The following is a 17564-nucleotide window of genomic DNA, read 5'->3' as shown; positions in this document are numbered from 1 at the left end:
ATTGAATCTAGTCGTTGCATTCTTATATTAATTCTATCTTTGTGAGGTCAAGAAATTTGAGATCCGAATTGTTGAAAGTTGCAATGGTTGTATCAAGTCCTTTGGGAAAAACTGTGCTCGTTGACCAAGTAGGCGGTATCTATTGGAAATCTAGAATAGATGTTAATTATGTCATTTTGTGATTTCAGTGTGATTCTAGGAATGGACTGGTTAATCAAGCATAGAGTGATTTTGGATTGTCACAATAAGAAGTTTTCGATCCAAAGTCTGAATGGTGAAGTTGTAGATGTGAATGACATCAAATCGAGTGGTTTAACTTATACCATTTCATCAATTCAAGCTAATAAGCTTTTGAGTCAAGGCTGTGAAGCATTTTTAGCCTATATTATTAACTAAAACTCGGATGAAAGCTACTTAAGCAAAATTCAAATAGTATGTGAGTTTCCAGTTATGTTTCCTAAGAAATTTCTAGGATTGCCTCCCAATCACGAGGTTGAATTTGCAATTGAAGTTTACCTGATTACAGCTCCTATGCCAATTTCTCCATACAGTATGGCGACAACGGACTTAAAAGAGCTGAAAATTTAGTTGCAAGATCTCTTGGACCGCGACTTCATTCATCCTAGTATATTAACCTGGAGAGCTTCAGTTCTATTCAATAAAAAGAAAGATGGGTCAATGCGGCTCTGCATTGATTATCGGTGTTGAATAAGATGACAATTAAGAATTGATATCCATTGTCATGTATCGATGATTTATTTGATCAGTTGAAATGTGTATCAGTCTTTTCTAAGATCGATTTGAGATTAGGATATTATCATTTAAAGGTGAAAGATAGTGACGTACCAAAAATAGCATTTCATGTGGTATGGTCACTATGAATTTCTTGTGGTACCATTCAGGCTGACGAATGCACCTGCGGCGTTCATGGATCTTATGAACCACATTTTCTAGCCTTATCTAGATCAGTTCGTGGTTGTGTTTAACAATGATATCCTAATATACTCGAGATCAGAGGCTAAGCATAATAAGAAATTGAGAATCATTTTGCAAGTGTTGCATGAAAAGCAAATTTTCAGGAAACCTAGTAAGTAGATTTCTATTTATCTAAAGTAGTATTTTTTATCACACCCGATTTCCTTTGAACCCGAAATTTAAGAAGAAATTTGAGGTTAAAAAGACTGAAAATTGATAGTCTTTTCTGGAAAGCTAGGAAAATTAGGAATGGAATGGGACATGTTTGAAATCCAATTTTGGTGCGATTGGATTAGAACTAGTTGGTCCCTTAGTGGAGGACAAAATGATTGTAAATGGATGGTCTCTAAACGATTGAAGACTGTGCGTAAGGGGCTATAAAAGGTTGAGAAGTGAATCATTAGTTGGATTCCTCTCAATTTTGTTTCATTATTTCCTTTTCTTTATCTTCTATGGTTGCTCTGAGGAAGCGATAGTTATGAAAAGCTATTCATAGAGCGATGATCGTGAAGTTTAAGTCGAAAAAGTGGAGAATCCAGTAAACTGGTAAGGTTCTAAGTATTTTGGTGTATGTAAGATTTAGAAAACAAAGTTAAAAGGTTTTCAGAATCATTTTAGGGGTTCTACATGTTTTTGGAAAACTGGGAGTTTAAGTTGAAAATGTTAAGTTTAACCAATGATTTTGGTTATAATGCTTAGCTGCCAAGAGAATGGAAGCTTTTGATACTTGAGAAAAGCTAAGATGATAAAGATAAGAAGCATCAGGTGAGTTTTTGAACTCCATTTTTTGGAATATTGCGATAATAGTATGAGTTCTATGATGATTCATAATTTTAGTTACTTGAGAATGTTGGTTGCGTAAGGTTGTATAAGTTTAAGCATCTGTCATCATGTCGTTGTTTATAAATTTGCATGTAATGCTTGTTTATTACTGTGAACCATGACGGGGAATATCGAAAGGCTTGACAAGTTTAGGAATGAGAAAAATGGGTGATTCTATTAAATATTGCCATACAATATTATTATATATAAACTGGGATGTGCGAAGCTTCGAGCCTTGCGAAGGGGACATTGCGGTGTTTGAGCATCAAGTATAGGACGACAAATGAAGGAATGGGTGGAGGATTAGAGAAAAAGGAATACTTGGAATTTCGTTATGTTTCCACCATCTGGGATTGATTGGAGTAAACTGTGATGTGCAAAGCTCCAGGCCTTGCAGGGGGATGCCTAGGCAGTAGTATCGTGTCATTTTTTCTCCATGTCAGGCAATGGTATCACAATACCTAAGCTTAGGTATCGCGATACCCATGACAATCTTGAAATAAAGGGTCCTTTGGGAGTTGGATATCACGATATCATTGTGAAGTGCCTCGATCCTCTTCAATTCAGCATTGTTAAGGTTATCACGACTTTCATGTTTTGATATCGCGATACCCCCTTTCTAAGTGATGTTTTCGCACACGTTTGGGCCTCCGATGACTCCCTACAACACTCAATTGATCGTTAGGGTCCAAATAGAACATTTGGCCAATTTGGGTCCCAAAATGAGCATAAAACACACTATTTCATTTATTAAGGTGAAGAACAAAAACTAAATAAAAACACAACAAAAACATAGAAATTTCTCAAAAAAACTCGTAAAGTGTAATGATGAGCCTAATTTAACATATCAAGTTACACCAAATCAAGTGACTAAATTAAATAAATTACAAACTATGCATAAATTCATATTTAGTTATGAACTAGCTGGTAATTGATTGTGTGATATGTTTTGTGACTATTCATAGCTAACTTTGCCATGGAATTTTTTAGAGGGAAGGAAAAGCGAAAGTTGTCGATAAGTGACGCGATACAACAATTTTTACATTTATGATTAAGTATCGTAATAATTGATTGCATTTTCATGTTAACTTTATTTGGAAATATCAAGGTGAGTACCTAGTGATAATATGAGCTATTGAATTGAGTTTGAATGTGAAATGTCAAAATAGGGGACTACTAAAATGAATAAAATGTAAAATAGCATGAATTGCTCCCAAAATGATATGTGCTATGGGTTTGGGTGAAAATGTATTAAATGACATAAAGTATATGTGATATGCTAATAAATTGGATTATAATAGTAAATATGATTGAGAAATGTTATATGTAATAAATTGTAAATGGAATTGAACATTAGTACTCTATTAACTAGTCAGACTGAGTCGGATATAGTTGGCATGCCATAGGATTGGTATATGTATAGGATTATGCACTTATGTGCCAAAATGCACCTCATGTGCCAGATATGCACTTTATACCAATTTACCTTACTTCAATTTATCCGATGATGCACTTCAATGCTAGTCTGGTGTGTTGATTGGACGATCTATGTATCCGTCCAAGTCCGAGTCGAGTTAATAGGGTTGTAAATGATAAGGTTGATAGATGGTATTGAAATGAAATGACATATACGATCGAATATATGTATATGTATGAGTTTGATAAAAGAAGTTTGTACTAATGTGGAAACAAATTGACAACGAGCCTTGAGGGTCGAATTGAATGCGAATGAGTCGATAGACTTTAGAAACAAGTTGAATGGTATAATGTTAATAGAATTTTGTAAAGATACATAATTGAGTATTTGATTATTTAATTATTGGTAATTGGTAAGTAAATTAGAGTTAGTCATACATGTTGCTTTCTTGAATAAGTTGTTTGGTAATGTTCTAGTATGCTTATATATATAAATGGATGATGAAAAATGTTTGGCACTTTGGAAAATGAATTGGTATTTGCATGTTTGGTCTTGAAAAACGTTGTTAATGGTTATGTATATATATCTTGAATCATAAATGTACCACTAAGCCCTATTGCTCAGTATATGGTTTGTTTTCTCTATGTATAGGTGTAGGTGATCCTTGGAAAATTGAGAAGTAGTTCCAACATCCAAGAAGTGATTCACCAGCTCATCAAAGTTTGTAAAGTACTCTTTTAATTTTATATGGCATGTACCTAAAGTTTAAGTCAATTTGGTATTATAAATGGTCAAATTTAGAACTTGGTTGTTTATGTTATTTTGAAGTACCATTTTGGCATATTTTGGCTTGAATTCAATTGGTATTTTTTTGTTTGGTTGTGATTGAGATGTTAAGTGTTATTTTAGGTCTTTCTAACTTGTTTGAAACTAGTCCTTTTGAAAATAGTGAGTTACGTCGCGACAACGTACTCCCAGTGTCGTGACGAGGAACAACCAAAGAGTCACGTCGCGACGACATATACTTGAGATCACGATGAGCTTATGCTAAAGAGTTGCATTGTGATTAGGAACCCCCGAAATCAAGACGACAAACTAGAACTTTGAAATATTTATACCCGTGTTGGTAAAAGAGCTTTCGTAAGCTCGTATAAGACCCATAAATGATTATGTATTATTTTATACATAAGTTTTACATATATTTGAATGTTTAATTGTTTTTAACCGAATGTAAATCAATCGTAGTTACTTTGGTAACGAATGTGGCACTTTGTAGCTCGAACCTGATGATCGGGTTCGGTAACAGGGTGTTACAAGATGGTTTCAAAGGCGTGTTAAGATTTTTGCCACTTATCAATACTATTCGGATGTTGTTTTTTTTCATTATTTGGCTACTGATTTGACATTAATTAGGTTATTTTTTGTGTTGTTTTTTTACAAGCTCATTTGGTATTAGCTTTGATAAAATTAGTTCAAAAGGTTGATTGATAGTTTGTAGTCTGCTTGTGGGATCTTTTGCCTTTCATTCTATAATAGGACATTTTGTTTCCTTTGTAGATTCAAGTAAATCGGTTAGAGGTGTTTTCTCTTTGTGCTTTTTGTGTCGAGATAAGAATGTAATTTAGTGTATTTATCCAGATTTTGTGAAGAGATAATACTAAAAAATACTTTACTGACTCTTGCAAGGCTTTTAGGATCTAGAATGGAATCCTTCATTGACCCTTATGTGTTGGCACACCTTCTTAGAACAAAATAGTTGAACAAAAGAATAGACATCTTTTTTAGATAACAAGATCCCTTTTATTTCAAATGAATGTTCTGACCGCCTATAAACGTGTTATTGTTTATTGTATAAATATCACACCAAAAATATCTAAAATTAAATCGAAGATGTTCGCAAGCGTACGGGTCAAATTGTAATATAGTAAAGTTTACAACGAAACACTAGTAGGTATTTTGAGAATCGTACCCAAGGGATTGCAGATTGGAGAAACTATTATTAAATTAATTACAGAAAATAATTACCAACTTAATCGAGTCACGAATTAGTAGTGTTAATCCAAATTAAAGTATTAATTAAACTAATTAAATTAACTAACCTAAATTAACATAATGGACTTTCCTATTCTTAGTTTCAACAATACGGAATTCTAGCCTTTGATTTATTAAATCCCTAATTATTTAATTAAATAATTAATCATCCTAGATTGTGTTATTTATCACCTTTTGCTACGAATACCTTTCAATTCATCTTCACTAACGGTTACCACTTAATTCACCCTTCCGGTCTCTCCGCTTGGCACAAGTTATACACGACAGGATACCCTTCCGGTCTTACCTGTCTCGATATTCTATCAGGGGTATCACTCCCTAATATACTAAAGACTCTTGAATAAATAATCAATTGCAGGTAAATAATCACTTAACAAATAAATTATATTGTTAATCGAATCATGCGAGATATGAAATAAGCACAATAATCTATTCAATTATTCATACAAACGCTAATTGATCAAAGAAACAAAAATATAAATAAAAGGATAAGAGATAGGAGAAGGCTCATGAATACATATATTGAAGCGCGGTGCCGGAGCAATCTCCACTCGCAATTGTCTTTACACCGGAACAGAAAAGTTCTGACTACACGAGCATGAAAAGAAATACAAAGAAAATTGAATAGAAAAAATTGTTTGTCTAAGTTTGCCCCCAATTCAGGTAACCCTAAGGTTGCTTATATAGGCAACGGCTTATTTGGTGTCCACTTGACTCGAGATACACTTAGATACCAATAAATACAATATTCTGATAAATGCTAGGGTCCAAATATGGAAATATCCCAGAAGTGTTGTCCAAGGAATCAACTTCATTTTTGGCCTGCCATCGTCGTGTCAGTGTGATGTGGGAAGACTCCTTGTCACGACACGGCCATCGTGAGGTCCTTTCTATATTCATCTCGTCGTCGTAATGAGAGGAAGCCCCTTGTCACGACGTCAAGTGTATTTTGGGCCTTGGCCTCTTCGTTGTGTTATCGTGCTCCCTTATCTTACGGGCCAATCATCCTTTCTTGTATTCTTGATCCTAAATTGGTATCCTATACACTTAAATAGCCCATTAGTCATTCACGAGGCTCGAGTCAGCCTTACAAGTCATCAAAATAGTAGAAAATACATAAAAAATGCTTATTTTATTAATATTTTATTCCTAACCTACTAATATTGAAAATATAATAATTGATTATAAAAGTGCTAGAAAATAAACTCGTCAAGTGCGGAAATGACCCACAATAACTACTACATTTGACATCAGGTCATGTTCCTAAACAATTTTAATTTAATGTTTCGACGAGTTGCTTTCTAATCAATCACATGTCTTCCTTTATACTTGATGGAGAAAATCTATACAATGTTCTCTTTCCATCCAAATCTTCATTTCCTAGGGAACCAAGAATTTTCAAGAGTATCTATTTTGTTTAAGATGTTTGGCCTTATGTCACTAAATTGGATCCTAAATCCTTAAAATATGTATTTCAAGGATATTCTCACCTTCAAAATGGGTATAAGTGTTACAGTAATGATCTAAACAAGTATTTGGTGTCATTAAATGTTGCATTCTGAAAACAAGTACCATTCTTTTAGAAGATACGCCTTCAAATTTTCTAAAATAGAAGGAGAATGATGAATGATTGATTTACATTATCACTAATCAATCAAGGAATTATAATCTTATGACTTTTGCTTCGACAAGGCCACCTGATCACTCAAGTGTATTTCAAATGAAATCAGACCCATGAGACATTTCTTAATCGGTGTCTTCACTATTAGATCAAACCTCAAATGACATTGACCTTCCCATTGAGTAAGAACCTTAATATTGTATCTCGATCTAGTGTAGAATTAGAATACAGGGCTATGGTACAGCCCATGTGTGAAATCATATAAATACACCATATGTTAACTAAACTTGGGTTAGAGCATTCATCACCAGCAAAGCTTTTGTGTAATAATCAAACAAGCCTTCATATCGCCTCAAATCCAATTTATCATAGAAGAACTAAACACATCAAGGTTGATTGTCATTTCATTTGAGAGAAAATTTTGAACAAAATTAATCTCCATAGAATGTGAAGGTAAGAGAACAACATGTTGAATTGTTCACAAAGGCATTGAACGGGAATCAGATTGGCTACCTATGTAACAAGTTGGGCATGACCAATATCTATGCTTCATCTTGAAGGGGAGTGTTACAGATTCTTAGGTTTAATTCTAGGATTTTCTTTTCTTTTCTTTCCTTATTTAGACAATGTAAACTTGTATATAAATAAGCTAACCCTAGAGATGAAAGCAAGTAACTTTTTTCCATTAGTTTATTTTTGCATATGTTCTTTTCTTTGTTTTCGTTAATAAATCCTATTTAATGTTAGATTAGAGGATGTCTTTGTATCTGATTGATGCTCCAACACTTAAGGAAGTCCATTTTCATGAAAGGCATATGAATTATAAGAGTTAATGTTACCTTTAGTTGAAGTTAGAGTTTGGTCAAAATTCTTGATCTAACAAAGGATCAAAGCTTTGATATGGTCGAAGAAATTATTGTGATAACCATTTTATAGATATTTTAATTTAAGATTTTAGATTAAAGTTAAAGGTTTAGGACAAGGGTTAAGCTCTTTATGGGATCAAGTCTAGTTTTTGATGCTAGTCGAGAAATCTAACAAAAATCACTAGGGATTTGCAACTTACTTAATGTATGATCTCAAGGATTTGAGTTCAATGAGATGTGTTAGGATTTCTCAGTCACATATGTAATATTTTTGGTGGATTTGTTTGAGTACAAGGACCAATAAAGATCACTACATTATTTTATCTTAGGGTTTACTCAAAAGATACATTAAAGTAGAGACCAAAAAAGCTACCTCATAGAAATAGAAGCGAATACTTCAATAATAATCAACTTCGCCAAATTTAAGGGACTATAGTTCAACAGCACAAATTATGTTATATAATTAATTGTTTTTACATATAGATTTTCAATATCTTATATAATATATTCAATAAATTTGTTAAGTCTAATTAAAATTAATACACATAACCCTTTCCTAAACATAAATAAGAATATAATGCGTTTTAACGCACTTAAACTTTCGTTTTTTAAACTTGCAACAATACTAATATTAATTGAGTTAAAACTCAATTAGTATAAACATTTTAACTTTAATTCAATTATTTATTAGAAAAATCAAATAATAATAATAATAATAACAATAATTTGATGTTCACTCGCCAAGAAAAGCAGGTGAGGATTTGAATGTTACTCATCTGACATCTTTATCCTTCCTTTTTCTAGAATACTATTTTATTCATTCCTATTATATTTATTTTATAATATAATATATTACATATAATTTTTAGCATTAATCCATTACAAAATTAACTTATATCATTTAACATTTTATTTCTAATTAACTGGTTTAAAACCTTTAATTATACCTTTCCTTTTTTATGACCAACTATTTCTATTATTTATTTAGACTAAATAAATTCTTAAATATTAAATCAATCATTTCACCGATTTGGTTTATGAAACGAGAATATTCTATTTCGATTTTTAATTAAATTAGTAAATGCGATTAAGTGTCGTTATAAAACTCGATTTAAAAAAATAATAAAATTATAGACAACTACTTTGTTCCCATTATTTTTGTAGCATATTATTATAACTGAATTGATGTAATAAATTAATTAGATAGTAATTTAATTAAAAATAAAAATATTTTTTGTTTTATAAAATAACTTATTTTTTTATATTTTATACTAAAAGTATCCATGCATTAGGGGTAAAGTCGAACAAATTTTTAAGGGTTAAATGAAATTTTAATTTTTATAGTTAATATTTTTATAGTTTTTAAAGAATCGAATCAAATTTTATAATTTTAGAAGGATCAAAGTATAATTTTACCTTATTAATTTAAAATTTTAAAATTTTTAAAAATCTAAATAATAATTTTCTATTCTAAATTCACCTCTAACATGCATAATAATATTTTAAGTTATATTTTTATAATTAATATATTCTTCATATCATAAAATACATAAAAATTAATTTTTAAAAATATTAATTATCACTTCCAACAATAAAACTTATACTTCTTTAAATTTTCACTTTTTATTTTTAACATTTAACCAAAACCACATTTAAATTAGTTTTTAAACATTTTTATTATATAATTTCCTTTAAAAAAAATGAAGGATTACACAGCAACGTCACTTCGACTATTCTTACACGACACTTCATCCTTAATAAATTGTTATTCGCTCAACTGAAACTTTCATTTTCATTTCCACAAATTTGGATCAAATAACAAACAAATATCGAATCAGAAGAAGAAAAAGTCGAAAATGGGGAGCAAGAAGGGAAGAACAATGGTTGAAGTTGGAGCTGATGGGGTTGCTGTTATCACTATCATCAATCCTCCAGTCAATTCTCTTTCACTTGATGGTAATTCCTTTTCTTTTTTTTTTTTTTTTTTGGATCTTTGTTTCTTTTTGCCAATGACCCATTTCTTGTTTGTAGTTTTTAATCAAGGTTTTGAGTTGTGGAATCTCGTGGGATTTCTTTGTTATTAATGAATTGAAATTTTTTTTTGTACTAAATTGTTGAAAAATGTTTTGATTTTTCGGTTCATTTGCAAACTAATTATATCGGGTTTTATTCAATTACAGAAGGAAGTTGACGTATTAGTCTACTTGACATTTGTTCTTTATAGGATCAGAGTTTAGAGGGAAATTGATGTATTAGGCTACTATGTTGTTCTGGTGTGAGTATATATTCATTAAAAATACAGTATTCTAACTTATTTGAAGAACTTTTTTGTCCTCATATTCATATTTGATTATATAGTGTCGATTCAGGTCCGAATGTCAAATATGTAATCCTACTCGGGTATATTAAAAAGTTTTAAAGTATTTTTCTGTATTTAAAGTGTCTCTATATTCATGTTTGATTATACCCTTGGACATGTTTTATATGAATAAAGAGAACCCAAAAAGCTGCCATTGAAGACCTGGCTTTTGTTTCCTTTTGAAGAAACACTGGTGTTGATTCGGGTGTGAGTTCAAATACGGGTATGTATTCGAGAGGGATAGTTCAAAATTTTAAAAATGTTTATGTATTTAAAGGGTCATGTCCTTGTATCCATGTTTGATTTACATTGGACAAGGGTGTCAGTTCAGGTGTGAGTGTGAATTTCATAATTCGAGTGGGGTATATTCAAATTTTTTTCCCCTCCTTTTAATGTATTTGAAGGGTCCTGAAAGTATCAGTTTCCTATATCCATGTTTGATTATACATCAGACGTGGGCGTCTCAAGAGAAATAAGAAGTCGGAAGAACATATTTAGGCAACTGCCTGGCTCGGTTTTGGTCACCTGAAAACTATAGTCATCAGGCTTTTTCCTGATATTTGTAGATTAAATTTTAATGATTATATATAAGTGGGAATAAATGCAATTGATCTCTGATGTCATGTGTATTCCTTGCAGTGTTGCAAAGCTTAAAAGAGAGTTACGATGAGGCCTTACAACGAGATGATGTGAAGGCCATTGTTGTTGCAGGTAAGCTCAAGGAGATTACCCTTAAAATTGAAGGAAAAGTTGTACTAAGATATTGTCCAATACTGGAATTCATTAGTTTGAGATACTAATGTGCCTTGACCTTTGAGCAGGTGCAAATGGAAAATTTTCTGGTGGTTTCGATATTTCTGCTTTTGGTGGAATTCAACAGGGAGCAGGTATACATACTACTAAGGGTGTGCAGTCAGTCAGTATGGTTGAAATTTTTTTTTAAAACCGACTTAACCAACATACTATAAATAATAACCAAAGCAGAATCGACTTAAGTAGGTCGGTTAACCAAATTAACCGAAAATAAATTAGCCAATCTATCCTTTTTAGTTCATATTTATTTAAGACTATTATATATTTCTTTATGTTTCCTTAGAAAAATCCTAATCATTTGAGAAACGTAATCAACTTTATATTATAATAATTTCCATATATCTATGATATGTTAAATATATTTAAAAAATATAAATATAATATATTTGTATTAAATCAATTAGTTCTTTCAGCTCGATTATCAGTTATATTAGCCGGCAACCAACTGAATTAAACCGACTCCTTTAATTGACTAAAACTGAAGCCGAATTAGCCAAACCGAATTAATCAAATTGCATCAGCTCTGTTTTAACCATGTTTTGCACACTCCTACATACATTCTTTTGTTTTTTCCCAAGTATTATTGTATATTAATTTGACATTGATAAGATTTGATTGCATTTTCCAGTGCAGCAGCCGAAGTCCGGCTATATATCTGTTGAGGTTCTCACCGACACCATCGAAGGTAATGACCTGGTTACAATTATTTTTAAACAGGAAAGAATTTAAAATTTGTTTGACTCTGTGTTGACTCTAGATGTTTTGTACTTCAGCCGCAAGAAAACCATCTGTTGCTGCCATCGATGGCCTTGCCTTAGGTGGGGGTCTAGAGGTTGCAATGGTAGGTACTATTAAAATTAGTTTGATTTTACTTTGAACCAAGCTTGAGCTTCTATAATAGTATCCAGTCGAGCTTGAGCCAAGTTTCAAGCAGTGACTTTCAAGTTGAGATCTAGCCTCTCATTGTTTGAGCTCGGCTCAGCTTGCTTACAGCCCCAATTGAACTTTTCAGACAATTTCTTATTTTGTTGCTTAGAAAGAAAAAGACCTTAAATATCTCTATTCCAGGTATGTCATGCCCGGATATCGACCCCTACTGCACAACTGGGCCTGCCTGAACTTCAGCTTGGACTAATTCCTGGGTTTGGAGGTATGACTCTTTAATTTAACAGCTTGTTTATGCTGGTTATCTTTATACGAAATCATAGGTTATTGAGGTGAACTATCGATTGTATGTGTGAGGTGCTGTTTTCGGATTACATAATATGCTAATTTTATGCTAATTTGTTATCTTGGCAATATTTACATTTGGGCAACTACTTTTTCTTCTCCTACTATCAGTGTTCTTATGCTTCTAAATTGACTCAGGAACGCAGCGACTTCCACGGCTTGTTGGTCTCGTGAAGTCCCTTGAAATGATGTTGGTATGTTGTTAAATCGTCTTTTTGTTTAATGTTACTTTGTTATGACTTGACTAAATGTGATTTACTTCATTAAGTTCTTGTTTGTTAACATAGCATTTTCTTCTTTCCGTCACTTTTCTCATAAATAGACATCAAAGCCGGTTAAAGGCGAAGAAGCCCTTGGATTGGGTCTTGTTGATGCTGTTGTTTCATCTCATGAGTTGGTAAACACTGCATGCCGGTGGGCACTGGATATTTTGGCACGAAGAAAGCCATGGGTTGCTACCCTTTATAAGACTGATAAGATCGAGCCTCTTGGCGAAGCGAGGCAAATACTTAACTTTGCTCGAGCACAGACTCGAAAGAGGGCTCCAAATCTCAAGCACCCCTTGGTTTGCATTGATGTAATCGAGGAGGGCATAGTTAATGGTCCTAAGCCAGCACTGTATAAGGTATCTACTTATCCGGAATAGTGTTTGAATCCCTTTTTTATTTATAGCTATAATTCCCTTCAACACCATATTTCCAATTTTGGCAGGAGGTTGAAGCTTTCCAGGGACTTCTCAAATCTGATACCAGCAAAAGCCTGATCCACATCTTCTTTGCTCAGCGTGGAACATCAAAGGTTTAATGATAATTACTACTAGAAACTGTTTGTTGCATCTCTCATACACCATTAATGGATCCTTATATTTAATCCCTTGGTTTAGTGGGTGATATTCTAAGTCTTTTTGTCTTCTCTACTTGGTCTAATACCAAAACAACTTTTTCTATTAAAATCTTTGTTACTGGGACTCTGGTGAGAATGTTAGATGCATATATTTTCTGACACAAGTTTGTTCAATTTTTTACCATGATTTCATGTATTTGAAGAGTTGCATCCCATATCCATGTATGGATATGTGTTGTGCATGGGTGCTTTAAAAACAATGAAGAGTCAGAGCAACATAAATTAAAATCCTCGTATATTTTACATGTGGTTTATGTGGCTTGTAACTGGAATCTCAAACTTGTGGCTTTTAGTTAATTATTAATCAAAATGAAGTGGCTTTTTAATATGAGAATTCTTGATCTATATTACAATATTGATTATACTCTTCAAAGCATCTACTGCTCCAGGCTTCCGTAAAATGTAGCCCATACCTGGATGCTACCCTACCCTTTGTTATTTTCTGCTGAACTTTTTAGAAATACTTATCTCTCTGCAATTGACAGGTTCCTGGGATTACTGATAGGGGCTTGGTGCCAAGAAAAGTGAAGAAGGTTGCTATACTTGGCGGAGGTTTAATGGGCTCGGGAATAGCAACGGCTTTGCTTCTTAGCAATTACACAGTGATCCTGAAAGAAGTGAATGAGAAGTTCTTGGAGGCTGGGATTGGTCGAGTCAAAGGTGAGATCACAATTTGATTATTTATTTTCATTTCCAATATCAATTTTGATGTATTTCTGATTTTAGAATGGTTCTTGTTCTGAGACCGTGTTCATTTTTGTTCAGCCAATTTGGGAAGCCGAGTTAAGAAAGGGCAAATGACTCAAGAAAAGTTTGATAAAACCATGTCTCTGCTCAGGGGAGTTCTTGACTTTGAAAGCTTTCGGGATGTGGACATGGTCATCGAGGTAGTTAATGACACATTATAAGTTCTCCTCATGGATAAAAAAAACCGAACTGGAGGTTGAACTAGTTGGGCCTCCAGTTCTGGTTCAACCATCTTGAGAAGTCTCAAGACATAGTAATTAATAAAATGAACCAAAACATAATGAAAAGGTTCAATTTTTTGTTTATGAAAATCTAGTTTTACTGGTTCGGTTATGTCCGGTTTCAAATTTTCTGGTTCAATTATATGGTTGAACTGTCAGATCAATTGCTACCCAGTTTAATTTGTTGAATCGTCCTGTCCCCACATTTTAGTCCATGGCTTTCCTTTCTTGCGGTTCATGGGGAGGTTTAATATAATATTTTCACCATTTGTACTATTTGTTTATAATCCTTGTAACAGGCTGTAATCGAGAATGTGTCATTGAAGCAACAAATTTTTGCCGATCTTGAGAAATACTGTCCACCACATTGCATACTTGCAAGTAACACTTCCACTATTGATTTGAACTTGATTGGTAAAAGGACCAAATCCCAGGATCGGATTATTGGAGCTCATTTCTTTAGGTAACATCATAACTTCGGTTACCATTTTTCTGCTTTTGCTGTTTCATAACACGGACGATTTATCTGTTACATGTCTATATGACGCAGTCCGGCTCATATCATGCCTTTATTGGAAATTGTTCGTACTGAGCATACATCTCCCCAAATAATTGTTGACTTGCTTGATGTTGGGAAGAAAATAAAGAAGACTCCAATCATCGTTGGAAATTGCACAGGTTTTGCTGTCAATAGGATGTTCTTCCCGTATACGCAAGCAGGCCTTTTCCTTGTTGAACGGGGAACAGATGTTTATCGGATTGACCGAGCAATTACTAAGTTTGGAATGCCTATGGGCCCGTTTAGGTACCTGATTCTGGAAAATATGGCTTGTTATTTTTATTCTTGCGGTTGCTTAACTTTGATGTGCCAATGAATCGGACTTGGTAATTTTTGTATTAATGCAGGCTAGCTGACCTTGTTGGCTTTGGTGTTGCAATTGCCACTGGCTCACAGTTCATTGAGAACTTTCCTGAGCGAACCTATAAATCAATGCTTATCCCAATTATGCAGGAGGATAAGAGAGCAGGTATGATTTTCAGTTGAGCCCAAGCTGACAAACAAATTACGTCCTTGAGCATATCCTGTTAATTGTATCTGATTTTGTTTCAGGTGAAAGTACTCGAAAAGGTTTTTATTTGTACGATAATAAACACACAGCTAGTCCCGATCCCGAACTAAAAATGTACATTGAGAAGGCGAGGAGCATCTCTGGTGTAGCTGTTGACCCTAAGGTCAGTCTTCATGGATCACAAAACCAGATTGGACCTGCAGGTTCAGTTGGTTGGTCCTATGGTTCAATCATATAAAAATTAAACTTCAAAATTGGAGAATTGACCAGAACCAGTAAAATCCCAATAAAACCGGATTTCTTTTAATTAATTTTGGATTTTTTAATAAAAAAAATTGGGCCTTTTCATCTTTGGCCCAATTTTCTTAAGTTTCTGTTTCTTTTTTTTTTTTTTAATTTCTTTTATCTTAATTATTATCAATGTGTTTTTAAAAATTTTAAGGTGGTTGAATCAAGAACTGGTGATCTAATTGATTTGACCTCTGGTTTGGTTTTTGCAACTATATTTATATGTTTGAAAATGTGGTATTTTGCATCTCATATTCTATGACCATATAGAATCTAAGTCTTTTCCTTTTCATCACTCGTTCTCAATCTCATATTTGTGGGACTACATTTGTATGCAGTTTGTGAAATTGTCAGAGAAGGACATTGTGGAAATGATATTCTTTCCAGTGGTTAATGAGGCTTGCCGAGTTTTTGCTGAAGGTATTGCAGTGAAAGCATCTGACATTGACATTGCTGCTGTTATGGGCATGGGATTCCCACCTTACAGGTTCGAAACATCTAAAATTTTTTTATTAATTCTTCTTGGTTTTCCATTGGTTTCTCAATCTAATAACTTGCTTAAAAATTTTCTCAGGGGAGGACTCATGTTTTGGGCTGATTCTCTTGGTTCTAAGTACATTTATTCGAGACTTGAGGAGTGGTCGAACTTATACAGAGGATTTTTCAAGCCTTGCGCCTTCTTGGCTGAAAGAGCTGCCAAGGGTGCTCCATTGGTAAGCAAACTCTAAACTGTACATATATTGCTACATTATTCGATAGTGAGTTTATTGCGTCTATTAGAAGCATTGTGGGCATACACTGTGTCTTGCAATCTTGTGAGGGCATTCTTTTTTCCTTTTATTTGAGTATGGAAATTGTCAACTCTTATTAGTTCCGAGTTTCGATAACTTGATGTTGAGTAGCTTAAGGGACCGGGACAATTTTATATGTTTCCTCGTATAATGCCTTTCCTCATTTACACATTGCTATCCCTCGTGCTTGCTCTGTTTACCCTGCAATTTTCACCAGAGAATAGTTATGGTCTATCTAGAGATGGCAAGAATACTCGAATCTGTTCAGTTTCCTACCCTCCTCAATTCCATAGGGTCAGCTATTTTTCCTCCTAATTTGGATTCACAGACAAGGTGGTTCGGGTATATATGGATAAAAATCTTGTCAAAAGGACAAAAAATCATCCGTCTTGTTGCCAACTGATTTGGTTGCTCTCCACCTACTTTACTCGGACGTTTTAGGTTGTTGTCTACCTACTTTGCCTGAAAACTGGTCTGAGTGTCATATATGGGTTATCCAGCAAAGTATGTTTTTAAAGTTCCAATGTAAGTCAAGAAAACGGGAAAGCCGGTATAACATAGTTTTCCACCAATTGATATCGAAAACTGTAATATTGATGCTCATCTGATGATTGAACTGTTACATTGCAGAGTGCACCACTGGAGATGGGAAAATCAAGACTATGAAACTGCTTTGATTGCAGTGCTCGGAGATGGCCATTGATGTTTTGGTTTTACCAATTTGCTGCCATTGATAGAATGATAAAGCTCTCAAGATGAGCTCTCAATAATGTTGTTTCAAATCCAAAATAGGATATGAGATGGGGAGGCAGATAAGCTAAAGAATGAAACATGAATAATAATGGTAATAGACATCTCAGATCATTTCTAGAAACAATCTTAATGTCATCCTTTTCGTTGTCTACGGTTGTCTGCCTCTTGTCTTCCGGAAATCTTTGATTGTTTTCCCCTTGAAATTAGATTGCATTGTTAAAATTCGACTTTATTGAACTGTCCAAGGGTTGGGCAGTCCGTCCGGAAGTAAAATAAACAAAATGAAAAGCAAGGTCTGTACACCACCTCGACATGACCTGTGGATAAGTCACTATCTTGCAAAGATAATCGTATTTTTATTAAAATTTTCATATACTTTTATCGTCAAGTAATCATATGTTATTATTTAGTTGTTTAAAGTGGTATTTTCACGTCAAAAATTTGATTTATAAAAATATTATTTATTAATCGCTCCACAAAATTTGATTTATAAAAATATGGGGCAGGGAAAAAACTGTTGGGTGGAGAACTCTATTTCAAGCACTTTCCTTATAACAACTTGTACCAATATGAGAAGCTTTTTAGCAACCTGAATTGGTAGGATGTAGCATAATGTTCAAATCAGACAAGAGATGA

General features: G+C 33.5%; 1 protein-coding gene across 1 annotated transcript; it reads left to right on the top strand.

Annotated features, from left to right (window-relative positions):
* Positions 1-9439: 9439 nt before the first annotated feature.
* LOC108456773 (peroxisomal fatty acid beta-oxidation multifunctional protein MFP2-like) lies at positions 9440-17316 on the top strand. The gene is made up of 18 exons (XM_017755428.2): positions 9440-9709; positions 10752-10823; positions 10934-10999; positions 11554-11610; positions 11699-11766; positions 11994-12075; positions 12294-12349; positions 12478-12780; positions 12867-12953; positions 13544-13718; positions 13824-13945; positions 14326-14489; positions 14577-14831; positions 14933-15054; positions 15138-15259; positions 15723-15871; positions 15959-16097; positions 16806-17316. Exons 1-18 carry the CDS (start codon positions 9610-9612, stop codon positions 16839-16841), a joined length of 2175 nt encoding a protein of 724 aa, XP_017610917.1. The 5' UTR covers positions 9440-9609; the 3' UTR covers positions 16842-17316.
* Positions 17317-17564: the final 248 nt, after the last annotated feature.

The sequence above is a fragment of the Gossypium arboreum genome, chromosome 9, assembly GCF_025698485.1.
Source record: "Gossypium arboreum isolate Shixiya-1 chromosome 9, ASM2569848v2, whole genome shotgun sequence".
Lineage (NCBI taxonomy): Eukaryota > Viridiplantae > Streptophyta > Magnoliopsida > Malvales > Malvaceae > Gossypium > Gossypium arboreum.
Note: the sequence above shows the minus strand (reverse complement) of the source record. Positions and strands in the feature narration are given on the sequence as shown.

Excerpts from the sequence above, each read along its gene's own strand:
- LOC108456773 (XM_017755428.2), top strand. The coding sequence starts at position 9,610 with ATGGGGAGCAAGAAGGGAAGAACAATGGTTGAAGTTGGAGCTGATGGG. Across the intron at positions 15,872-15,958 it reads ATGGGATTCCCACCTTACAG|GGGAGGACTCATGTTTTGGG; the intron begins GTTCGAAACATC and ends AAATTTTCTCAG. Across the intron at positions 16,098-16,805 it reads CTGCCAAGGGTGCTCCATTG|AGTGCACCACTGGAGATGGG; the intron begins GTAAGCAAACTC and ends GTTACATTGCAG.